Source organism: Staurois parvus, unplaced genomic scaffold (genome assembly GCF_062004578.1).
Source record: "Staurois parvus isolate SC_StPar_1 unplaced genomic scaffold, SC_StPar_1.0 ptg001411l, whole genome shotgun sequence".
Lineage (NCBI taxonomy): Eukaryota > Metazoa > Chordata > Amphibia > Anura > Ranidae > Staurois > Staurois parvus.
This window is the reverse complement of record NW_028319207.1, coordinates 179,085-206,000: the sequence shown is the minus strand read 5'-3', so window position 1 is coordinate 206,000 and position 26,916 is coordinate 179,085. Positions and strand designations below refer to the sequence as shown.

Sequence of the window (26,916 nt, the reverse complement as noted above, 5' to 3'; positions counted from 1 at the left end):
ATTGTTAGTATTTTGCCGATGGGAAAAAGGAGCCGATAATGGCCACTGAAAACGTGCAATTTTACAGCGATTAGGGTGCGTTTTTCATAGTCCTGTGACTCAAAAAAAGCTTCAAAATGCAACACGTGGGCGTTTTCAATGCATTTCAGGCCTGGATCCCACCAGCAGTTTGCGTTTTTGGCTGTTTTGCATGTGCGTTTTTTAACCTTTTTTTTGCAATGCATTTTGCATTTTTTAATTTGTTTTGACCAACTTATTGCTGAGCAGATTAAAAACGCAAAATGCATCAAAAATGAAACTCATGAGTTTTTGATGCATGTTTGCTGTTTTCGATGCATTTCAGGCCTGTTTCACACCAATGCAATTTACGTATTTTGTCCTTTTTGCAGTTCATTCTGTGTTTTATTCACGCACGTTTTTGACACATTTCTTGATGCGGTTTTTATGTTTTTAGTACCTTTTTTTTTTTTTCTACCCACCATGTTGCAGGTCAGATTAAAAACACATCAAAAACTTGTCCCATGTGTGTATTTTGATACATTTTCAACGCATTTCAGGTCCGGTTCACACCAATGCAGTTTACATTTTTTTTTTCCATTTTGCAGTGCGTTTAATTTTTAATTTTTTTTTTTTTCCAACTTGTTGCTGGACGGATTAAAAACACAAAATGCATCAAAAACACAACATGTGCATTTTTTATGCATTTTCAGTGCATTTCAGGCCTGTTTCATACGAATGCAGTTTGCCTTTTGTCTGTTTTGCACCTCTTTTTCAGTGCATTGTGCGTTTTTGATGTGCTTTTTAAAGCATTTTTGTTTGCCAAACTTGTTGCTGGGCTGAATAAAAACACAAAGCATAAAAAACGCAACACGTGTACATTTTTTATACGCTTTCAGTGCATTTCAAGCCTGGTTCACACCAAAGCAGTTTGTTTTGTCTGTTTTTGCAGTGTTTTATTGCATGCATGTTTTGATACATTTTTTAAATCTTTTTTTTTTTTTGTCAGCTTGTGGACAGATGCAAAATGCAGCAAAAACACAACACGATTGTTTTTATGCGTTCTCAATGCATTTAAGGTCTGTTTTATACCAATACAGTTTGTATTTTGTCTATTTTGCAGTTTTTTTTTAGTGCGTTTTGCATTTTTTCACTGTTTTTAACCTTTTTTTTTCTTTTCTTTATGCGGTTTCTTTAAAATAATAGAAAAAAAAAAATTTGGTGGCCAACTTGTTGCTGGGCAGATTAAAAAGCAAAACTTGTGAAAATGCGTCAAAAACACACTACATGCGTTTTTTTCATCTCTGTTGATTTCTTTTGCACCAAAAATGCAATGTTTTGCATTTAAAAAAGTCCCTGACCCTTTCCATAAATGCAGCAGCTCGAAAAAGCATAGATGTGAACGTGTCCCATAGAAAGCCATGTTTAATGGACTGTAGTGCGTTTCTGCAAAAAAAGCCGTAAAAAACGCATTGATGTGAGTCAGGCCTCAATGGGGAGGTGCATTTTTGTTGCGCCTTTTTTTGTACTCCCCAAATATGCACCAAGAAATGCGGCAAGCAGGATTTAACACCACAAGGGAAGCGCAACGAACCAGTGTGAAGACATACATTGAATTTAAAGGGATGCATTTTCTTGAGCTTTCCTTGTGCCGCCTTCTTTTTTTTTTCTTTACTCAAAAGTGCTGCAAAAACTGCTCAGTGTGAAAGCAGCCTATTGCTATGTAGGTCCCCGCTGCTCCATTTGTCTATTTGCACACAGAGCTGTGGCTTGGCCCTGCCCCCTCTGCTCACTGGCTGTGATTGACAGCATTGGAAGCCAATAGCTCCTGCTTCTGTCTCAGCCAATGAGAGGGGGGCTTAGGTGAGTATATGGGGGGGGGGGCTGGGGGAATCTGCACACAGGTTTTTTACCTTCATGCATAGGATGCCTAGTTACATAGTCTGGCTGAAAAAAAGACAAAAGTCCATCCAGTTCAACTATAGAAAAAAAAAGTTATAAGGCTATTCCCACAGTTGATCCAGAGGAAGGCAAAAAAAACCCAGCAAAGCATGGTCCAATTTGCTCCTAGAGGGGAAAAAACATCCTTCCTGATCCCCCAAGAGGCAATCGGATATTCCCTGGATCAACTTTACCTATAAATGTTATATCCAGTTATATTCTGTGTATCTAAGATAGAATCCAGGAGTTTCCTACAGCAATCCACTGAACTGGCCGGAGCCAACCCTTGAGGGAGTCTATTCCACATTTTCACAGCTCTTACTGTGAAGAAACCTTTCCGTGTTTGTAGATTAAAATTATTTTCCTCCAGACTTGAAGAGTGCCCCCTTGTCCTCTGTGATGAGCTCAGGGTGAATAACTCTACACCGAGTTCACTATATGAACCACTAATACATGGAGATCATATCCCCCCTTATGTATTATACATGGAGATCATATCCCCCCTTATGTATTATACATGGAGATCATATCCCCCCTTATGTATTATACATGGAGATCATATCCCCCCTTATGTATTATACATGGAGATCATATCCCCCCTTATGTATTATACATGGAGATCATATCCCCCCTTATGTATTATACATGGAGATCATATCCCCCCTTATGTATTATACATGGTGATCATATCCCCCCTTATGTATTGTACATGGTGATCATATCCCCCCTTATGTATTATACATGGAGATCATATCCCCCCTTATGTATTATACATGGAGATCATATCTCCCCTTATGTATTATACATGGAGATCATATCCCCCCCTTATGTATTATACATGGAGATCATATCCCCCTTATGTATTATACATGGAGATCATATCCCCCCTTATGTATTATACATGGTGATCATAACCCCCCTTATGTATTATACATGGAGATCATAACCCCCCCTTATGTATCATACATGAAGATCATATCCCCCTTATGTATTATACATGGAGATCATATCCCCCCCTTATGTATTATACATGGAGATCATAACCCCCCTTATGTATTATACATGGAGATCATATCCCCCCTTATGTATTATACATGGAGATCATATCCCCCCTTATGTATTATACATAAAGATCATATCCCCCTTATGTATTATACGTGGAGATCGTATCCCCCCTTATGTATTATACGTGGAGATCGTATCCCCCCTTATGTATTATACGTGGAGATCGTATCCCCCCTTATGTATTATACGTGGAGATCGTATCCCCCCTTATGTATTATACGTGGAGATCGTATCCCCCCTTATGTATTATACGTGGAGATCGTATCCCCCCTTATGTATTATACGTGGAGATCGTATCCCCCCTTATGTATTATACGTGGAGATCGTATCCCCCCTTATGTATTATACGTGGAGATCATATCCCCCCTTATGTATTATACATGGAGATCATATCCCCCTTATGTATTATACATGGAGATCATATCCCCCCCTTATGTATTATACATGGAGATCATATCCCCCCTTATGTATTATACATGGTGATCATATCCCCCCTTATGTATTATACATGGAGATCACATCCACCCTTATGTATTATACATGGAGATCGTATCCCCCCTTATGTATTATACGTGGAGATCATATCCCCCCTTATGTATTATACATGGAGATCATATCCCCCCTTATGTATTATACATGGAGATCATATCCCCCCTTATGTATTATACATGGGGATCATATCCCCCCTTATATATTATACATGGAGATCATATCCCCCCTTATGTATTATACATGGAGATCATATCCCCCCTTATGTATTATACATGGAGATCATATCCCCCCTTATGTATTATACATGGAGATCATACCCCCCTTGCATGGCCGGGTCAGAGCCCAGACTTAACCACTTCAATACCTGGCACTTTTGCCCCCTTCCTGCCCAGGCCAATTTTCAGCTTCCAGCTCTCTGGCACTTTGAATGACAATTGCACAGTCATGCAACGCTGTACCCAAACTACATTTTTAGCATTTTGTTCACACAACTAGAGCTTTCATTTGGTGGTACTTAATCACCACGGGGTTTGTTTTTATTTTGCTAAATAAATGAAAAAAGACCAAGAGGTTTGAAAAAAATATTTTTCTTTTGTTTCTGTTATAAAGTTTTGCAAATAAATGTTCTTCATAAATTTAGGCCAAGATGTATTCTGCTACATTTCTTTGGTGAAAATAACCCAAATCAGTGTTTATTATTGTTCTGGACATTAATAATGAAAATGTTATAGGTAACTCCTAACCTCCTATTGATTAGTGGTAGAGATGAGCGAATCGAACCAGGCGAACCGGAATTCGAGTCGAATTTCAGGAAATATTCGATTCGCGTCGAAACCGAAATTTTGCCTACTTCGGGTGCGCGAATCGAACATTTCCCGATCAGCCGGCAAAAGTGTCCCTGCAGTGAGCTCCGCTATTTCTGACAGTTCTCTGACAGAAGGAACACATGTTTAGCGGTTGAAACATTGTATCTATTAGTTTACATTTAGGATACAGATGTTTCAACCGCTGTACATGTGAAGAAGCTGTCAGAGAACTGTCAGAAATAGAGGAACTCTGCACATACACTTTTTGCCGGCTTGGAATTATTCTTCTTTTCATCCTACTTCTTCTTCTTCTTCATCCTCATCCTCTTCTTCTGAGGATGAGGATGAAGAAGAAGAAGAAGAAGAAGTAGGATGAAAAGAAGAATAATTCCAAGCCGGCAAAAAGTGTATGTGCAGAGTTCCTCTATTCTGCAGATACACTTAGAGGAGCTCTGCAGATACACTTAGAGGAGCTCTGCACATACACTTTTTGCCGGCTTGAAATTAATCTTATTTTCATCCTACTTCTTCTTCTTCTTCATCCTCATCCTCAGAAGAAGAAGAAGAGGATGAGGATGAAGAAAAAGAAGTAGGATGAAAATAAGAATAATTCCAAGCCGGCAAAAAGTGTATGTGCAGAGCTCCTCTAAGTGATTCTGCAGAGCTCCTCTAAGTGTATCTGCAGAATAGAGGAACTCTGCACATACACTTTTTGCCGGAAACCGCTGTATGGAGGGAATGTCCCAGAACTGTCATTAATAGTCTATTTCTGACAGTTCTATGACATTCCCTCCATACATCACTCCATACAGCGGTTTCAACCGCTGTATGGAGGGAATGTCATAGAACTGTCAGAAATAGACTATTAATGACAGTTCTGGGACTGTCCTTCCATACAGCGGTTGAAACATTGTATCTATTTGTTTCCATAAATGGATCCATTTATGGAAACAAATAGATACAATGTTTCAACCGCTGTATGGAAGGAATGTCCCAGAACTGTCATTAATAGTCTATTTCTGACAGTTCTGGGGCTGTCCTTCCATACAGCGGTTGAAACATTGTATCTATTTGTTTCCATAAATGGATCCATTTATGGAAACAAATAGATACAATGTTTCAACCGCTGTATGGAAGGACAGTCCCAGAACTGTCATTAATAGTCTATTTCTGACAGTTCTATGACATTCCCTCCATACAGCGGTTGAAACCGCTGTATGGAGTGAATGTCCCAGAACTGTCATAAATAGTCTATTTCTGACAGTTCTGGGACATTCACTCCATACAGCGGTTGAAACATTGTATCTGTTTTTTTCCATAAATGACATTCTGCAGATACACTTAGAGGAGCGCTGCAGATACACTTTTTGCCGGCTTGGAATTATTCTTATTTTCATCCTACTTCTTCTTTTTCTTCTTATGAGGATGAGGATGAAGAAGAAGAAGTAGGATGAAAATAAGATTAATTCCAAGCCGGCAAAAAGTGTATCTGCAGCGCTCCTCTAAGTGTATTTGCAGAATGTCATTTATGGAAAAAAATAGATACAATGTTTCAACCGCTGTATGGAGTGAATGTCCCAGAACTGTCAGAAATAGTCTATTTCTGACAGTTCTGGGACATTCACTCCACACAGCGGTTTCAACCGCTGTATGGAGGGAATGTCATAGAACTGTCAGAAATAGACTATTAATGACAGTTCTGGGACTGTCCTTCCATACAGCGGTTGAAACATTGTATCTATTTGTTTCCATAAATGGATCCATTTATGGAAACAAATAGATACAATGTTTCAACCGCTGTATGGAAGGACAGTCCCAGAACTGTCATTAATAGTCTATTTCTGACAGTTCTGGGACTGTCCTTCCATACAGCGGTTGAAACATTGTATCTATTTGTTTCCATAAATGGATCCATTTATGGAAACAAATAGATACAATGTTTCAACCGCTGTATGGAAGGACAGTCCCAGAACTGTCAGAAATAGACTATTAATGACAGTTCTATGACATTCCCTCCATACAGCGGTTGAAACCGCTGTATGGAGTGAATGTCCCAGAACTGTCATAAATAGTCTATTTCTGACAGTTCTGGGACATTCACTCCATACAGCGGTTGAAACATTGTATCTATTTTTTTCCATAAATGACATTCTGCAGATACACTTAGAGGAGCGCTGCAGATACACTTTTTGCCGGCTTGGAATTATTCTTATTTTCATCCTACTTCTTCTTTTTCTTCTTATGAGGATGAGGATGAAGAAGAAGAAGTAGGATGAAAATAAGATTAATTCCAAGCCGGCAAAAAGTGTATCTGCAGCGCTCCTCTAAGTGTATCTGCAGAATGTCATTTATGGAAAAAAATAGATACAATGTTTCAACCGCTGTATGGAGTGAATGTCCCAGAACTGTCAGAAATAGACTATTTTTGACAGTTCTTGGACATTCCTTCCATACAGCGGTTGAAACATTGTATCTATTTGTTTCCATAAATGGATCCATTTATGGAAACAAATAGATACAATGTTTCAACCGCTGTATGGAAGGAATGTCCCAGAACTGTCATAAATAGTCTATTTCTGACAGTTCTATGACATTCCCTCCATACAGCGGTTGAAACCGCTGTATGGAGTGAATGTCCCAGAACTGTCAGAAATAGACAGAAACTGTCACAGAACTGTCCTTCTCATCCTTCTCCTTCTTCTCATCCTTCTTCTCATCCTTCTTCTCATCCTTCTCCTTCTTCTCATCCTTCTCCTTCTTCTCATCCTTCTTCTCATCCTTCTTCTCATCCTTCTCCTTCTTCTCATCCTTCTCCTTCTCCTTCTTCTCATCCTTCTCCTTCTTCTCATCCTTCTTCTCATCCTTCTCCTTCTCCTTCTTCTCATCCTTCTCCTTCTCCTTCTTCTCATCCTTCTCCTTCTGCTTCTTCTCATCCTTCTCCTTCTCCTCATCCTTCTCCTTCTCCTTCTCATCCTTCTCCTTCTCCTTCTTCTCATCCTTCTCCTTCTCCTTCTTCTCATCCTTCTCCTTCTCCTTCTTCTCATCCTTCTCCTTCTCCTTCTTCTCATCCTTCTCCTTCTCCTTCTTCTCATCCTTCTCCTTCTTCTCATCCTTCTCCTTCTCCTTCTTCTCATCCTTCTCCTTCTCCTTCTTCTCATCCTTCTCCTTCTCCTTCCTCATCTCCAAGGGCATTTAAATTAAAGGTACAGTGTTCTGCACTAATTTAAAGGCTCTCTGAAGCCTAGAAACCATTTTTATAAGTCATCTTCGTAGCGGAGAAATTCGCATCGAATCGAATTTCATACTGGAATCAGCCGAATCGAATTTTTCAATTCTTCGCTCATCTCTAATTAGTGGTTCCAAATTACTAACTACTGCAGTGGGGAACAGACACAAAACGATACACTCGGCATCTTTCCAAATAACTGTTCTGTTTATTTGTATTTGAAGTATTTTTATACACATGATTATGTAGGTATCACATTAATATTATGTAGCCCTGTTTTGGGGGGGTTATGTGAAATGGCCCACACCAAACAAGCTATGGCGCTAACCTGTATATGAGTAGGCAATCCTGAGCCTTCGCTATATGGAAGAGGGGGTTGTGATAATACAAATGGCAGTGCCTCCACCTAGAATAGGGATCCTGTAATTGAGGAGACTCACCCCTTTCTAGGAATGTAACAGGTAAACAACTTAAAGTAACTATACATAGCAGTATTAATGCACCCAGCTTATATTTCTAACATGAAAACATGTCACCACACCTGTATGAGATTAATGCAAATTTTATATAAAGCAGCCACATAAAACAGGATGCATAAGAATAACATTCAGGAATTACAATTTACCATAAATTGGGAGGTTGCAATTATACCCGGGTATATGTGCATGTAGTATACAGAATACCTCCAACCATGGGTTATAGCGCAGTCCAGTTGCAGGGGCCCCTAGAGAGGTGAGAGTCAATAAAATGCACGCTTCCACTTCAAATGCTGCGATGGCGTCCAAGTAACACGTTCTATGCGGATGATTGCCCTGCTTGTCTGACGATCAGCGATGCATCACCTAAAAGGATAAAATGCCCTATCTCTCCTTACTCTTAGTCCCTGTCCGTAAACTGGGCTGTCACCGCAACCGGGCCTCTATCTGTCTAAGTGGCCGTCGGATGCCTAACCTACCTCTAGCCTAATCTATCCAACGCTCCCTATGCTAATCCTAGCTAAAGAGAGATCCAGACCAATAGGGGTGCTGTGGCTTTAAGCAAAGAGGCTGCAAAGATACACTGCAATTAACAGAAAGTTCACCTGACAGTCTTATGCAGGTGAAAACACTGATCTATCTATCTATATAGACAACTATAAGGATTCTGCAGTGTGTAAATAGAATAATGATAATGAACCACAAATCTCTCTCTTACAGAGATATTAGGGTTCCAATACAGAAGTTGAAATATAACAGAGGCAGACCTAATCTGCTTCAGTAACAACTAGATAGATAACAGCCTTGTTAATCTGGATCATTACTCACAGAATCACCATACAGTTCTCCCCAGATACACAGCACATGGCAGGCTGACACCCTCTGCCTGATACTTTCTGGAAAAACAAACTATATCACATCCTGGGGTTTCTTGACCTCCTTGCAGGGGCAGGAAGCACACCTAGGGACTTGTCTGTAATGGGACCTCTATGGTAGTGGCTGTATATGAATGTAAACAAACCACAACTAGTGTATAAAATAACAGTTCCCTACAATTACAATTGTACTTTTATGGTAACAACGGGAATTACATAGGCAGGCTGATTTCTAATCAGGACTTGAAAGAATGCAAACATGTAATGAGAACGTTATTAGTGCCGTGTGCACAATGAGTGCAGTGTACAATACATAAGCAAAGCACACAAAATAAAATGCAGAATTTACAAATTTCCTTTACAATTATTTAGTCTGTAGGAAAGTTAAAGTTATCGAGTCCACAAAGTATGTTCTATATCTGAAAATCGATCAGTCCTGATGTACTGATGGCCGATCTAATTTCTTGAGGCCCAATAATGTCAACAGTACAGATGACCCCTTTTTTTGAAAGTAGACAGTCCGAGGTTTTTAGTAAGGGGCATGGTGAGTTTTTTTGAAGTTGTAATTTTTTTTATCAGAATTTTTTGGAAAATAAAGAAATTAAAACATTTTTTCGCAAATGTGGGTTTTTTTATATACTGTCACCAATGCAGTACAGCATCATCATATAACTGGTGTGGCGGTGATCAGGGACACTGGTGACAGTACGAAGAAATGAAAAAAAAATTGTGTTTTCAGTTTTTTTTATTTATTACATTTTTTTTTTAAGATTTTTTTTTCATAATACACAATGACCAGAGTAGTATAATGCTACCATAGTAACATTGTAATACTTTGGAGAAGTCATCAGTATTCATTTTTTTTTTTACACATTATGATTGCTTATAGGAAAGAATTTATTTGCTATAAACAAGCATTTAACTGAATTAAATCGATTCATTCAGGTTTTTTTTGTTGTGATTGGCCACAGCTAAATCACATGACACAGATGAGCTGTGATTGGCCCAGTCTGTACATGTGACCAATCACAGCTAGTGACACAATTGTGTATAATGGATGGCATGAATGGAAGTCATTGTTTACAATTATCATGTGACCTGCTGTGATTGGTCACAGCAGGTCACATGATACTGGCAATGGACCGGTAGACAGATCTGTCATTGGCTGGGTCGAAGGTACACAGCCAGTGACAGATGTCGCCACAGTGCAGCGCGATCCTGGAAGGACGTCATGACGCTCACTCGGATCAATGAGAGTCCCGCTTGGCCATCATTCTTCTATTGGACGTACGGGAACAGGCTAAAGACGGCCTTGATCATGTCTGCAGAGCTGAGAACACGATCCATCACTTCCCCTAGTAAAAGCACCACCTAGTGTACACCAAGCACATAGCTAGGCACACACTTAACCCTTTGATCACCCTAGATGTTAACCCCTTTCCAGCCAGTGTCATTAGTACAGTGTCGGTGCATATATTTAGCACTGATCACTGTATTAGTGTCACTGGTTCCCACAAAATGTCAGTGTAAAAATGTCCACCGCAATATCGCAGTCCCGCTATAAGCTGCTGATCACCGCCATTACTAGTATGAAAAAAATATTCCATTATGTACCATAGTTTGTAGATGCTATACATTTTGCACAAACTAATCAATATATGCTTGATGGGATTTTCTTTTACAAAAACTATGTAGCAGAATACATTTTGGTCTAAATTTTATGAAGAAATTTGATTTTTAATTTTTTTTATTTGATATGTTTTATAGCAGAAAATAAAAAATATTTTTTTCAAAATTGTCACTCTTTTTTTTGTTTATAGCGCAAAAAGTACATAAATTTCATTTGGGTGCAGCATTGCATGACTGCGCAATTGTCAGTTAAAGTAAAGCAGCTCCGTATCGCAAATAATGGCCTGGTCAGGAAGGGCGGTAAATCTTCTGGAGGGCAAGTGGTTAAAAGACAAAAGCGCTGATCAGTGTGAGCCATCCTGGGAGTCAGACAGGCCGCTTCCTGTCAATGAGATGCATGATGGATCGTCTTCTGAAGGAATGTCCTCAGGACTGCTCTGTGTTGATGGATCTACACCCCACTGACATCACTGACAGCTCACCTTCTATTAGAGTGAATGGTGGGGACTGTGACCTCATAATTCTATGCTGGAGATCATCATACTGTATGTGTCCACATTCATCTCATAGGAGAACATAGATTACATTTGTCAGTAGATCACATACCTTGTTTTCTCTCTCTCAGTGCGTCCAGAGGTGAAGGTGTGGGGCCGTCGTCAGTCGGATGATGTGGCCAGACTTCAGTGCCTGGTGTACGGGTTTCACCCCCGACCTGTGGATGTGAAGTGGATGAGGAATGGGGAGGACCATGTTCCTTCAGATGAAATGACTCCAATTCTCCCCCATCCTGATGGCACCTATCAGATCAGAGTCAGTGTGGAAGTGCCAACCAAGGAGGGAGACACTTACTTCTGTCATGTGGACCACAGCAGCTTGGGGGATGAGACTCTCAGTGTGAAATGGGGTGAGTAAGTAGGACTTCTGCTATCTGTCCATACACCACGGGGTTATTTACTAAAATCTGGTGCAGCTCTGTATAGAAACCAATCAGCTTCCAGGTTTTATTGTCAAAGCTTCATTGAACAAGCTGAAGTTAGAAGCTGATTGGCTCCCATGCACAGCTGCACCAGATTCTGAGTGCTCCGGTTTTAGTAAATCTCCCCCTGTGTGTTTATCACAAGTAATGCTAAAATGGAAACATCCTTTGTAATAAGCCGGCTGTGTTTGTGTCACTAAATGAATGAGAACGAGTGCAACCGAGGAACAAAACAAAGTACTGAAATACAGAAATAGCATTCAGACCGTACACAGCAGTATCTGGGGTAGTATTTCCTGCACTGTGGCTGGTCGGTGATTTGTTGAGATTTGAAATCCAGTTACAATGAAAGATCTGCCTTTGTATGGTTATCTGTAGAAAATTCCAGAATCTCCATGTCATTGGCATGTCATCATTTCATATTGTACCAATGATCACTATCAGATATAGAAGATATATTGTTCTTGATATATTAATCATTAGTAAAAGTATTTCTCCCATGTTCTGTTCTGTAACATTGCCAATGGAGGGATTTGTTCTTCTTTTGTACCTCGGTAACTCTGGATTTAAAGGGTTAGTTCATACATAACTGAGAATTTACAGATAAAGTGTTACTAAACCCACAACAGTAAAATCAGTCTGTATATGTTGTAAATCATACTTATTATACTCACTGTGGAACTTAAGAGGGTAATCCTCTGCCTTGTGTAAAAATGGCTGTTTTATCCCATCTTCTCTGATCCTGCCCTTTTTTTGCTGTCCCCAATCCATCAGCTATAGATAGAGCAGCACTGGCAAGTCTACACATGCTCTGTTTACTGTGTATTGATAGGTGTGTTTTTCATTTTTGTTTTTTCTTTTGGGAGGGTGCATGTGATCAGCACAGGGCCAATCCGTGCTGTCCAGACAGAGGGTCAGGGGTTATGCAGCCTTGTAGGATAGTCAGAGGAGAATGAAAACTCCTCCTATAAGATTAGCCAGTGCTCAGCCAGACACTGATAGAAGTCACAAGACTGCTACATACTGCTGGTGAGAAAAAGTATTAAGCAGTTTATATTTACTAAAATAATTGCATTTCCATGCTGTGTGTAATGTGGGAGATCAGATGTAGTGAATGCAGGGTCCGGGGAGACCGGATATAGTGAATGCAGGGTCCGGGGAGAGCGGATATAGTGAATGCAGGGTCCAGGGAGAGCGGATATAGTGAATGCAGGGTCCGGGGAGAGCGGATATAGTGAATGCAGGGTCTGGGGAGAGTGGATATAGTGAATGCAGGGTCCGGGGAGACCGGATATAGTGAATGCAGGGTCCGGGGAGACCGTATATAGTGAATGCAGGGTCCGGGGAGACTAGATATAGTGAATGCAGGGTCTGGGGAGACCAGATATAGTGAATGCAGGGTCCGAGGAGACCAGATAAAGTGAATGCAGGGTCCGGGGAGAGCAAATATAGTGAATGCAGGGTCTAGGGAGAGCGGATATAGTGAATGCCAGGTCCAGGGAGACCAGATATAGAGAATGCAGGGTTTGGGAAGACTAGATATCGTGAATGCAGGGTCCGGGGAGACCAGATATCGTGAATGCAGGGTACTGGGATTTGTAACACTTTAAAGGAGGCCATAGAGGCTGCCATTGCTGACTGGTTGATAATTGCCTGTTTGTCACACTGACCCTTTTGGCTTCACAAACCTAGAACAGGTATACAAATGAAGAGTCCAAATTTTACTCTGACTTAGTTGATTTGCATATTTTGTTCCAGGTCAATAACATAGAAAATAATGAAACCAGAGGGTCAGCATGACAGCCAAGTAAATGTTGGACACACCGGCTGGTTGCTCAGGACTCCCGCTGGGATGGGAAATCTCGAGAGGGCAGTGGAAGGCAGCGGGAGGGGTGGGGGGGCTCCCCTCCTGCTTCTTGTGCAAGCAATTGAGCGGCTAGTTAGCTGCTCCGATTGCTTGTACAAGAGAGCTGACCGCCAGCTCTAAAAATCTGTATCGGGGTGATGCTTGCAGCTGCAGGAATCACTCTGGTACAACCACCAGAAACTCCAGAAGTGGCTAAACTGCTCATGGCCGTGGTCGCACTCTTGCCCCCCCCATGGACAGTTAATAGTGAAAGGACCACACATAGGCTGGAGCTTTGGGTGGAGAAGAGGACAACACTGGACTGGGGGTGAGGGTTAATTGTATTGTTTGATTTTACCCCCTAGACCTACTCCCACTACAGGGGTAGATGTTGACTAATTCCTGTAGCTGGGCTTTATAGTAATGGTGCAGGACCTTTTTTTGTGCAATGAGGTCATCTTTCCTCATCTTGAATCCCGGTTTTGGTTTGGACGTGTTCACAGCTTGGAAGCACAATCCCACTGCTTGCCAACAAAGTCACGGAACCGGACCCTGACTGCACTTGGGTATTTCCGTTAAACTCCCGCTTCCCTGTCCGAACACAGATCCACGGACACCACCGCTGACCATACAAGAATAGACAACACCAGTCTTGTATTAAACCAGGAAATAGACTGCTTTATTTTAACACGGACACAAGATATATATATTCAAGGGAACAATTCTCCCCTCCCTGCATAAGGACACAGGGCGGGGCAAACCAAATCTAGCGACCAGAGACACATCAGCAGACACCCCCCCACCAAGCCAATATACAAGTACATACATCCCGTAATAGTTTGCTACCAAGCAAGACACACAATAGAACAAAGGGAAACAACCACATGGCATTAAACAATGAGCAACCCCCCACCCCACCTATGCATGTCTACACAATATCAGGACATTTCACCCTGCACCCCTAACAGGCACAGGGTGACTTACACATAAGAGGGATATGGGGAGCTGAGACAGGGGTCCCCCCACCCCTCCAAAGTGAGCGGTGTTCCATGGGCCCCCCACCCAAAGTGACTCCCTTCACAATACTGTATATAGAATCTCTTTAGCACACCTTGTCTTTGCAAATGATTTGGAAGTATTTGCACCCTTCCCGAGGTGTTCCTTCCACGATGATCACACTAATGCCTGCTGACTGCACTGTGTTATTTATGGTGGACTGGTGATTGTTATCCTTCATGTTCCCCCCAACACCGCACACATGTTTATGAAGTGTCAGGTCTGTTCTACACATTCCACAAACCCAAATCTCTGTGGACCTGGCTGAGCTCAAATCCATCCTCCTGGCACTGACATCATCCATGTGTGAGTCTGTTCCTTCATTATAGACCATTATATCTCATTTAGTGAATTATAATGTGCACTTGTAATGATATGATGGAACAATGCAGGAACAATGTGCTTCTATGACCTGCAATCAGCTGATTCTGGGACTAAATACACAAGACTGTCAGTAGATCTCACATCATGTTACTTCTGTGTTTCCCCAGATCCCCCTAAGGACAATACTCCTATAATTATCGGGGTTGTTGTGGTCGTTGCTGTAGCGCTGATTATCGGGGCCGTTATTGGAGTCGTCATATACAGGAAACGCTCCGCTTCAGGTGAGATTACTGCACATTACACTCCAGAGCTCTATTCATCATATAGGAGAACCAGACATGAGTCCTACACACTGATCAGCAGGAAGCCCTTGTATACGGACAACGAAGAAAATGATATGTCAGCACAGAGGGAAATTTAAGGTGGTTGTATTCATGAAGGGAAAAAAACCTGTGTGTAGCAGTGCCCCCAGCGCCCTCATTACTTACCTGAACCCCATCGAGATCCAGCGATTTGCACAACAGCCTTGGCTGTCCCGGGTCTCTGCCTCCTCATTGGCTGAGACAGCAAGCAGGAGCTCAGGTGCCCCCATAGCTAGCTGCTTGCTATGGGGGACACCTGACAGAAAGGAGGAACGCCGGCAGGGGACCCAAGAAGAGGAGGATCCAGGTTGCTCTTTGCAAAACCACTACACACAGCAGGTAAGTATAACATGTTTGTTTACTAAGAACCTTTTAGTATCCCTTTTAAAGGCCTTCATATGGTTCTGTTATCAAACATTTCTAAAGGCAAGCTCTCTAATTACAGTCCCTAGTTCAGTATGCTAGATTTTAAAGTTGTAACAGAATTGGTAATTGGCCAGACGGTGGCAGTAACTCGCAGTTCACTAAAGCTGGCCATACATTATACAATTTTCTTGTTCAATTTCATTTAGATCTACCTTGAATTATGTAGTGCAAGGGCCTGCCTGATTGCATACAAATTGAAAGTGTTTAGGTTTGACCTCATATGATATGGTTTTGGTAAATTTAAAGGAAAATTGTATAATGTATGGCCAGCCTAAACAGGTACAATGTTAGAATCTATAATGCAAAACAGGTGCAGAATGGGGAAAGCATGAATACACTGCAGAATAATACACAATAGATGATGAAAGCTGCACTAACATGGAGTCCTCCCAGCAATGTCTATGTGGCTCAGTCATGGTAACATGTGGCTGTATAGTATAGTCTCTATTAGAAGTCTGGCTGAGAATCATCACTTCAGTAAACAGTTCACAACAAGAACAGCTTCTTGCTATTATCCTCATAAACCGCGTCCCTCACAGTGAAGTCCAGGGTGGCTCCGGTAACACAGGCAAACGGCTGGAACAGATATTGTACAGATATTGGTCAGGATTATCTAAAGTTTAGGGCAATTTGTGAAGACCATTGATGTCATTTGTAACAGGAAATCTCACCGACCAGCATCAGTGAAAACCATCCGAAGGTCTCCACTTCATTAAAAACAAAGTACCAGCAAATACAGAATAGAGATGTATACTTTTTAATGTGATAATTAATTGGAGATATTTGCGTGACTTATTATTTATGAAGAGTTTCAAAAACAATTTTCTGGTTCCTAATGTATCAAATTCTGGTTTACTTTAGGAAAGACGCCTGCTGATCGCAATATTTATGTTCCGGCTCCCAGTAAGTAACATTATTATGTGTTCTGTCCCCTCTGCAGTGTTATATTATGGGGGCTGAGCTGTAGAGTGATGCATATTGATCTGATATTGAGGCAACATTGTTTACAGAGATCGCACTGGGGACAGGAGTGAAAATGATCTAGAAACAGATTGCATGCTGCGGGTTCATTCTGTGATGATCTATTTTCCAGTTCATTAAAGTAAATGTGAACCCTCCCTTGTAAAACAACCCAATTCAGTTTAAAATATAAATGAAAGGCAAAACATTTGTGTATAGATATAAAAACCATTATAAATACAGTTTTTTTTGTTCTTAATAAGGCCTCATGCACACAGGGCGTTTTTTTACAGCCACGTTTAGGGGCGTCAGGCGTATTATTAGATTTTATTTTTCTTCAAAACAGCCCTCCATGTTATCCTATGTGTCCATGCACACATAGACTTTTAGCAGCTTTTAGTAGCAGGAAAAACAAAAAAAACAGGGTCAGTGCATCAAGGAGCAGCAGCATTTTTGGCAGAAAAAAAGACTTGACGTGAGTAAACGCATCTGAACTCTAGGCGTGTTTAGTGCTTGAGCGTTAATTGAGCGCCAGGTTTGTTTTTTCAAAAACCCTGCTGCCAGGAGGACAGCTTCTAGGGGAGTTTTTGGGGTTTTTTTTAAATGTCCTGTGTGCAAGAGGTCTTAGTGATCACATTCTCTCTGTTCTCAGCTGCATAAGGAGCTCAGTGAGCTGGGGGAGGAGAAACAGTGACACACTGAACTTCCCAGTGGGGGTGGCATTTCAGGACAAGTCTGATCATAGGAGGCGAGCAGGCTGAGTTTCCAGCACAGCTATAGAACTGACTACGCTTGTACTCTCATGCCTAGTGTGGTCAGTTTTTGATTGGAAAGCAGAGGGACTGGCAGGAACAGCAGGGATTTCACACAATAGAAGCAATACAAAGAGAACCGGATACTTGTTCATACAAGTATGTGGTACAGCAGGTGCATATCAGGAATATGAAATGTTAGCTTTTAAAAGCTAAATGAATGTTGAGTTTGAATCTAACTTGCTGAGTCACACCCAGAGCTCTCCAATCAGCAGAGGAACTTGAACTTTGTTGATTGCAGACTAATAGGTTTGACTCAATAGGGGTATATCATACTAATGAAGAGTGCTGACTATGCCCATCCTTTATGCCCCCCCTTTTCCATTCATAAAAGACATATTATGAAGAAGTGTGATATGTGAATAGAGGACAGGCTGGTGATTGAACGGTCTGCTCCCTCCATTCATACATCTTTTTCATTCATATAAGCTGCAGTACAGATAGAAATAGCTGGGTGGGCATAGTGGGGCATTTTTGATATCCTATCGGAGCCTCTTTACAAAGTGAGTCCCTGCTTGGTACCCCCCATGTAGGAACACACAGAGATCTCCATCCACCAGAGGTTTCCTATACATCCCAATTCACTTGGACCTGCAGTGTTGTCTTTCATTCATCCTTCTCTATTGGTGCTCTGTGAATGATATTTTGTACATACACGTAGATGGACTGATCTCCTCGGGGGGGTAAAGGGATTTCGTTTACACAAAGTATCATTACAAATGCCATATCTGCAGAAAAGAAAAGGAACACTTACCTCTTCTACTCATTACAGTATACAGTAGTGATGTTTGTGATCATCAGGAGGAAGCAGGGAAAGCTGCAGGTAGTAGGAGAGTTACTGCGGCCTTCCTTGGCTTCTCTGCAGGTTTGGCATCTTTAAAGATACTATGAGTAAAGCTGACCATTGTCGGTTCAAATCCCGTCCGGTCCCTGCTAAACCAGTCCAGATTTGAACCATGTATGAGCGGGCTGAATGTAACCGAGTTGATTGATCGATCAACCTGAGTACAATCCGGCTGTCAAGTGACTTTCTTTGCAGGAAAGAAAATCGCTCCGTCCATGGCCGGGTTCAGTGACAGTGACTGTTGTAAAGGCGAGAGTGATGGGTGAGAAGACATTGTGGGGGAAGAAAGGGAATGTTTCATTCAGCATGAAGTAGTGAAAATGTGATTTTATTCGTCCCATCACCTGTTATGATATATATTTCCTAACTGCCAATTCATACATACATGGTGTGATAGAGGTCAATGACTTACCTGCTTTCTTCAGAATTTTCTCTGTTTGGTCAGGCTACATGCACACGGGTGCTTTGGCCCATCAGCATCAGATCTGTGTTTTTGGACTCCCGGGAGGCATAGGTGCAGCATCCTCCTCTGCTGCCAGCAGCCGGTCAGATCTATGGCAGGTAAAATGACATGGCGGGTGGACGTATGCCCCGATCACAGGATTCCTGTGGGAATTGGTACTGATGGGTCAAGCTATCTGTGTACAAGAGGCTGTCTGAGGGCAGGCATTCATATTTCTGTAGGCTGAAACTAACCATAGTTACCAACACATTCTATCTGCAGACAATGAAGAGAATGCTCCTAACTCCTCCAACAACTGAATGTGAGTCCCTGAATGTCATTACCCAGCTGTCTGCTTTGTATTACTATTATAAGTCTGTCTCCTGTCTAGTTATGTACAGTAGTACGCATGTTTGTATTCTATGTCACTGATTATCACATTGCTGTGACATCTTTCTTTATCCTCATGAATTGAACATTACCTGTTTATTTAATTACCACCCTATATTATTTCATATGTTCCCTTATCACCACCTTGAACAGCTTTTCTCCCTGCTCTTCTCAGTAGACATCTCATTGAAACTCACATCTATTGCCAACCTGAGTGATATTTTGAGGAGAAAAAACTCCATCTGATATTCTTTATGAAAGTGTGGGCACAATTCACTAAAGCCTATCGGAGGAGTTAAGTCAGTCACATGACCACATATCACATGTGATACTGAAAATGTCAATTCACTATTGCTAGTATGCGGTATGTACTGCAAAAACACTCGGTAAATACCGCATATAGAGACCTTAAAGTCAATTCAGAAAATAAAAAAATAGTTAAATGCATGCGGTAAGTAGTGGTCCAGGCATGCGGTATGTACTGGTATCTCTCAGTACTGTCATGGGTTGTTAAGGACTCTATGGCCACCCATTCCTTAACAATCAGTCATTAGCTGTCAGCGGGGTTCCCCACTGATAGCTGAATGTAAAAATAAAAAAATTAAAAAAAAGGACTTGTCAAAGACTGTCTCCTGTCATTTTTCACACTATTTTGTTTTGTGAATGGGTAGTGGTACCATGTACTGCATACTCCTCATGGGGGGGGCGTGATTTCTGGGGACCCTCTTGCTAAAGGGGGCTTCCAGATTCCGATAAGCCCCCTGCCCTCAGACCACCACAACCACTGGCCAGGATTGTGAGAAGAGGCCCATGTCCTCATCAACATGTTGAGGGCATGTGGTATGGTTCAGGAAGGGGGGCACTTGCTCGTCCCGGCCCCCCCCAACCTTTTCTGACTTGCCAGGCTGCATGCTCGGATAAGAGTCTGGAATGGATTTTGGGGGGCCCCCATTTTTTAAAAAATTCTGTCATGAGGGTTCCCCTCAAAATCCATACCAGACCCGAAGGGCTTGTAATGAATGGAGGGGGGCCCCACACCGTTTTGTCAATTATTTTTTTAATTGCTGGCAATTCTATCTTTTACATTCAGCTGTCGGTGGGAAACCCCTCTGACAGCTGAAACATTAGCGCATAGTTTTCACTACTAAAATTCTGCATGACTTGATAAAATATAAAACAACTCATGCAGTATTTTGGAATTTTTTTGGTGAATTCAAACGTGTAATTGTAATAACAATACAACCAACTGTTATTATTGACAATCCAATATAAGTGTACTTCAAACATCTCCTTTCTTGTTATGAGTGCTGCCTGTCTGCTGGCCCTCAATTTACACAACTTCTTGGATTCCCAGCATGCTTTGCAGCTTCTCCTCTGCTGTTTGCTTTCCATTTCTAAGGACTACATATCCCATGGTACCTTGCTGCTTGCAAGCAGTGATTGTACTGACTCCGCCTCCTGAGACTCCTCCTCCCAGCAACCAGTTCAGAAGGCAGGCTCTGTGAAATGTGTGACACAGCAGTGCCTATAAACAGGGCAGAGTGATTATGTGTGACAATAGAACGTATTTTAAGATCTGAGAATAGAAGTTTTTTTTCTTCATATTAAACACAAACCCTGGAGCCCCTCACCATGTGTAGGCGAAAACCCAAGGTGACACATACTGTATCCACCGTCTACAAGCCTGCCACCCAGGGACTTACTGTACAATGTACAGTATATTGCAGCGTTGGAAATATGGTGCAGCAAACATAAAAATGTGAAATGTTAACCACTTGCCCTCCAGAGGATTTACCCCCCTTCTTGACCAGGCCATTTTTTTGCAATACGGCGCTGCGTTATTTTAACTGACAATTACACAGTCATGCAACACTGCACCCAAATTATATTTAGGCCCTTTTTTTCCCCACAAGTAGAACTTTCTTTTGGTGATATTTGATCGCATATGTGTTCTTCTATTTTTTTTGTGCTATAAAAAAGAAACAATTTTGAAAAAAAACAATATTTTTTACTTTTTTCTATTAAACATGTCCAGTAAAAAAAATTTAAAAATCAAATTGTCATAAATTTAGACCAAAATGTATTCTGCTCCATGTCTTTGCTAAAAAAATCCCAATTCATGTAAATTAATTGGTTTACGTGAAAGTTATAGCATTTAAAATGGTGGTATATAAACTGGAATTTTTTTTTTAATAGTAATGGCGGCGATCAGTAACTTATAGTGGGACTGCAGCAGGCATTCTGACACTGGGGGGGGGGGGGGACTGACTTGGTGTCTCTGACATCCCCAGTGACACCAATACAGTGATCAGTGCTAATAAAAAGCACTGACACTGTACTAATGGCACTGGGCAGGAAGGGGTTAACATGTGGGCGATCAAAGGGTTAACTGTGTGCTGTTTTACTATGGCACTGTGTGTGTGTTTCACTGTAAGCACACTGCTTTGCATGACTGTGCTATGCAAAGCCATGCAAAGCAGTGTGCAGGAGCTGACAGAAACAGTTCTCCCCCCCGTCCGTAGATGCTAGACAATCACCGGCTCACCCCCTACCCAGAACTGCAAAATAACAAGTGTATATATACTTGATTTTGCGCACCCATTCCGCCCTGTAGTAGTACTTCTCTTATAGGACGGGCGGGAAGCGGTTAAAGGTATATAAAATTATTTAACATAAATATAACAATAACTAATACTATCAGCTCACATATTCTCCTCTACATTGGTGACATTGGGCCCCATCGAGAGAAAGGTGACAAAGTGTCAGATCAGAGGTCCTGGTTAGTACAAAGACTTCTGTCATTTATATTGTAACATTTACATTGGAGTACAACCAAAAATAAAAATCTGTCTTTACAGGATGACAATTGTCTGAAGATCATCAAAAAGGAGACGGAAGATATTGAGCCGTTCTGCTTTCAATCTGCCGGCTTGTTTTAGCGTTTATTCTCTACTTTCAGGTGGACCCGTCTTCTATTGAATAATGAGCACTTTGTTCAGGATGTTTGGATCATTTTTAGATATAAATTTATTTTTAGCATTCTGTTTAAGGACCTCCCCTTCCTGTATTCATTTTGGATGGATGAATTTTTATTGGTGTCTATTACCTGATTGAACGATTTTATCATACTTCCTGTTCTGTCTGACACTCCTCAAAAGAAAGGAACTGCAGGGAAATTTCCCTGACAGGGTCCACACAGCAATAACAATTTTATAGTCCCAACTCTTCCCTACTTTGTCTATAATAAACAAAAAAAAGTGTTTAATAAAAGTATTTCTGTTAAACTGATTTTGCCATATGTGAAATCAGATCTGTGTATTGCAGAGTAGATGGGAAGAATGAACAAATCCTGTTTTATTATTAAGTTGAATACTAGGTTTGCTTTTTCTTGCACAGTTACATTGGCCTGGCTTAGATCAATGTATGTATGTATATCACATACCTCACACGTCTGATTGATGTTCGGAGAGCGGACCGCGGCTCCTTCTTCTTCCCGATGCTGCTGCCAGTTTGAGCCCAGGCTATAGTAGTTGCAAGATCCAGGGAGTAACGAGCTGGTTGACCATGAGCTGTCCTGGCGTGGTGCTGTTTGTGTGTTTTGTTAGCCATCTTTTCTCTGGACTCAGGGCAGATGGGAGAGCGACGCAGTGACAGAGGTGTCTTATTCATGGAGGATCTAGTTTGGTGATCCTACAGGTGTTTTGGCCGTTTTTGGGTCAAAGCAAGGAGGTGAGCAGGTATTACAGCTATTTGTGGATATCTTTTTGTGGTCACGCACATTCACCGCCCACGTTCACGGGTGTTTGATACATTGGACTACGTGGTGTTTCAACACCAATTTGGACATTTGTTTACGTATTTTAATTCTATACACAATATTTTTTTAGTGTAATGCGTTTTTCATCATTTTTTATGTTTATTTATTTTTTGTGACCGTTATATATGCAAAACACACTTGTGGTCACGTGTGTGTTTTGTTTGCACAATTTTTGTTTTGGAGTTAATATTTGAATTGGGGAATGTTTTTGGAGAATATTATTATTTGGGAGGTTTTTTTGCATCGTTTTGATTTACGTGCCTTGTTCATTCATCTTCATTCCCATTTTGGACAGAGTTTATGCTTGGTCCCATTTGGACTATTTGTATGTTCACCATCACTTTTAGATCCCAATTAGGATCAATTCACAGACATTATTGTGTGATTATTATAGCCACTTTCTTTTATCACTTTGTGGATTGATATTCACTTTTCTCACCTTAAAGATCCCTGGAGGATCAAGTCACTTTCGGACACCATAGTAGTATTGTTAGGAGTTTGAGGACTAAGTCACATAGGTAATACATTGTTTTTGTATTTTGTTATATATTTTTTTACTTATGTTAATTTTTGGATATTCTGGTTATGTTATTCACATATGCATATATTTAATATAGCGCTACATCATTTACTGTGCAACTTATGTAGGAGGATTTGTTTCATCTCCGTGTATCACCTGAGGCCAGTCACCTCACTAGGTGTATGTAGCCACTTCCAATCTGTATTGATCCTTCAATCCATACAGCAGCAGGCTTGGTGAGGGCATGTCACTTTAATGATCTGCTACATGTTTGAGGATCCCTATAAAGAGAATCTGACTTTGCCTGCTCAGAACAAAGTAACAGTCAATTTAAAGGCCACCCAACATACCTCATCATTTCCCCGACTCCATTGCTTTGCAGTCTTTACCTCTGTGTAGGCTCCATGTCAGATGGTATTGACTCTTTTATAGGATGATGATGTCACCCTACTCTCACTTGTCAGGGTTCTGGCTGGTCACTCATCCCCAAGCACTGCATTCTGGGAGGATGTTACGTCCTGTTCCACACCCAGGTATTTTTGGGGGGCTTCAACAGAGTGAAGTATCACTGCAAAGGGGAGTGTAAATGAGTTGGGGGAGTGAGCTTTAAAGAGACCCTGTCACTTCGCCCTGAACTCTGAAAGTAGCAGTCTCTATTATATTTGATAGCAGGGTGTTTGAGACCACAAATATAAAAATGTGTCTGCATTATATGTATTGTGATTGGATAAAGACGTACATCCCCCCAGCCTAACATCCTTCTGCTCTGAATATACTAAACCTATCATATTGTTCAGCAGGGTTTTCTCTTCTTCTATGATGACACCTATTAGACAACAGCAATCCGAAGCCTAAACCATGAACATGTTGTGAGGTTTTATTGGGTTTGAAATGAAAATAATTTGTGAAGCTCCGAATCATTTCACTGTAATGTCTACCCAAACTTTCTCATGTCCTAAAGCATATGTACCTTCTGTGATGGGAGTGACTTTTAGGGGTGGGGGGACCCCTGTATCAGCTCCCCAGATTCCTCTTATGTGTAACCCACCCTGTGCCTGTTAGGGGTACAGGGTGGGTATGGTGGAACCGTTCCGCCTGGGCTTCCTCGTGCGGAGCGATGCGAGCTCAAAACCAATCCTTCCCTGCTATCCCAAACCACGAGTCGGAACTTCATGTAGGGTGAAATTAATCAATCTTTATTAAACACAGCTCAGTATATACAGCTCCACCCCCACCCCAACCCAACAACCTGGCACCGGGTTTTCCCCACCCACAACTAAACCCTACCACCAACAATACAGCATGAACTCTATAGAAGTGAAAGACTACAAGGTCACATTTCCCTAAACAGTGTAGAATGCCTGTCTACATAACAGCTGCTAAACATATACAGCTTTACTAAGGGGAGAAAACTGAAACAGGGCAAAATGTTATCACAAAAGAAGAGTTCATCACAGTGATCTGTCCTGATATTGTGTAGACATATATAGGTGGGGTGGGGGGTTGTCCATTGTTCACTGCCATGTGTTGCTGCATCCCATTGTTCTATTGTGTCTTGCTTGCCAGCAAACTATTATGGGATGTATGTTCCTGCCACCTGGTGTATCCCTTTGTTCTATTGTGTGTCTTGGTTTGGTGGGGGGAGTTTCTGGCAGCCCTTCCCCCTGATGGGTCGGCCTGCTGATGTGTTTCCTGTTCCTGGTTGTATTTCCCCGCCCTGTGTATATATCTTGTGTTTGTGTTGAAATAAAGCAGTTCTACTTCCTGTCTTAAGAGTCTGGTGCTGTCTATTTTCCGGTATGGTCAGCGGTGGTGTCTGTGGATAATGTTCGGACAGGGAAGTGGGAGTCTTAACGGAAATACCCTAGCGCAGTCGGGGTCCGGTTCCGTTACACCTCCTAAGGAACGGACATAGATATAGGAGGGTATGATGTATACATTACAAACCGGCCTTATTAGGGCTTGACCGGACATGTGGCAGCGCTCGCTGCCTCTCTGAAAAGCAGTGACAGGCGGCTGGGATGGGATATGTCACCTCCTCTCTGCCTGTTTTAACCCTGAAAATAGCTAACCACTTCACAGCAACTGCATGCATTGCACACGGCTGCTGGGCAGGTGCATCACAGCCCCATTCACTTGAATGGGTCACCATTGACATTGCAGCCGTGGCATGTGTACAGCCCTGACGGGTGCATGTCTTGGGTGGGCAGGAGTGCTGAATTTGCTGCCCTTTCCACATCATATAAAGAAGAGTTACAACTATCTTAGTTATCACCATGGTGACACTGTACTGCTTGTGGAGGGTTTTTTTACACTGATTGCTTTTTCACCCATAAAGGCTATAAAAGCAATCATTTCTCCTTCTCTCTAGCTGCATTCTTGCAGCCATTGAGAACTACTGTGTGAGCTGCGATTGCTCACAGCTTGTCACATGGTACAAGGCTGTTGCGAATAGCCCTGTACCATGTGATCTCGGTGATCATTCACAGATTTCACACGTAGTAAGCAATGATGTCAGAAGTGACATCTTGCTTACTACTCTGCATGTGATCACTGATTGGCCAATCAATGATCACATGATCAGGACCTCGCAAAGAGGTCCCCTATGACAATCGGTGTTCCACTGAGGACACAGTGGGCACCGGATCTCGGTGCTGCGCACTCCCAGAGAATGGCAACCCGTCCCTGGACTGCCACCGTCCGGCCGTTTATGTACAGCGGGTGGAGGGCAAGTGGTTAAAAAAAAAAGATATGTATATACATTTAAGGTTACTGTGCCTTAGTTTGGGCGGGAAAACAAGTATCACGTGACCTGGGAGAACATTCCAGAAGGTCACATGACTAGTGGAAAGTTGTAGAAAGTGGGGCTCATTATATATAGGAGCTCCATCGGCGGGAGATTGCCAGCTGGTCGGTGTCAGTACAACGAGCTCCAGGGAACCTGCACCTGACTATGAAGACGCTGATGAGGAGAGTGTTGGAGGGAGCGGGCACCAGCGGAGGAGGAGAACGGCTCAGAAAATGCCTACAGATGGCTGAAGAGGATGAGGAGCGGCGGGAGCAAGTGGAAGAGACAGCGGAAGACGAGGCTGAAGACTCACCAGGATGTTGTCGGGACAGAGGGAGACCAGCAGCTAGGAGTCCACAGAATCGCCCACAGAACCGGCGTGGCCCGCCGCTGCGTTCACATCCTTCAACGGGTCACCAGGAAGCCGGTCCGGAGCAGCAGGATGAGGCAGCACCAAGTGTGGGACGCAGTAGAGTAAATCCCTGTGAGAAGAAGAGGGGCCAGTCCCCATCCCCGCCCAGAAGGCCAGGTAGGAGGGCCCAACACTCAGCTTCACATGAGGTGGCTGTGGCGGCAGCAGCCACTGAAGAGGTTGCTAGGCAACTGACTGCTTTCCTCAGGGCGGGAAGGTCAGGTGACTGACACAGAGGAAGAGCCTGTGCATGTTATCCCGGCCATAACCAGCGGGGGCAGAATTGGTCAGCACAGGGCTCCTATGGAACAAGCCATCGAGACAGAGACATCTAGTGGTGAGTTAACATATTTATTGCATTGTATTTTGGATTATTTAAAAAAAAATAGCTAATATTATTATTATTATACAGTATTTATATAGCGCCAACAGTT

General features: G+C 42.0%; 1 protein-coding gene across 3 annotated transcripts in view; it reads left to right on the top strand.

The window, feature by feature from the left end:
- LOC149436164 (class I histocompatibility antigen, F10 alpha chain-like) overlaps window positions 1–25,055 on the top strand; it is a 52,466-nt gene extending 27,411 nt beyond the window's left edge. The window contains exons 4-8 of one of the 3 annotated variants that reach the window (XM_089661943.1): window positions 11,133–11,411; window positions 14,877–14,990; window positions 16,359–16,400; window positions 18,838–18,877; window positions 21,804–25,055. In XM_089661943.1, the coding sequence (XP_089518069.1) occupies window positions 11,133–11,411; window positions 14,877–14,990; window positions 16,359–16,400; window positions 18,838–18,875 (473 nt within the window). In that variant the 3' untranslated portion in view covers window positions 18,876–18,877; window positions 21,804–25,055. Of the gene's footprint in view, window positions 1–11,132; window positions 11,412–14,876; window positions 14,991–16,358; window positions 16,401–18,308; window positions 18,395–18,837; window positions 18,878–21,803 lie in introns of those variants that run through there. The other 2 variants (XM_089661944.1, XM_089661942.1) reach the window with 2 other exon arrangements.
- Window positions 25,056–26,916: the final 1,861 nt, after the last annotated feature.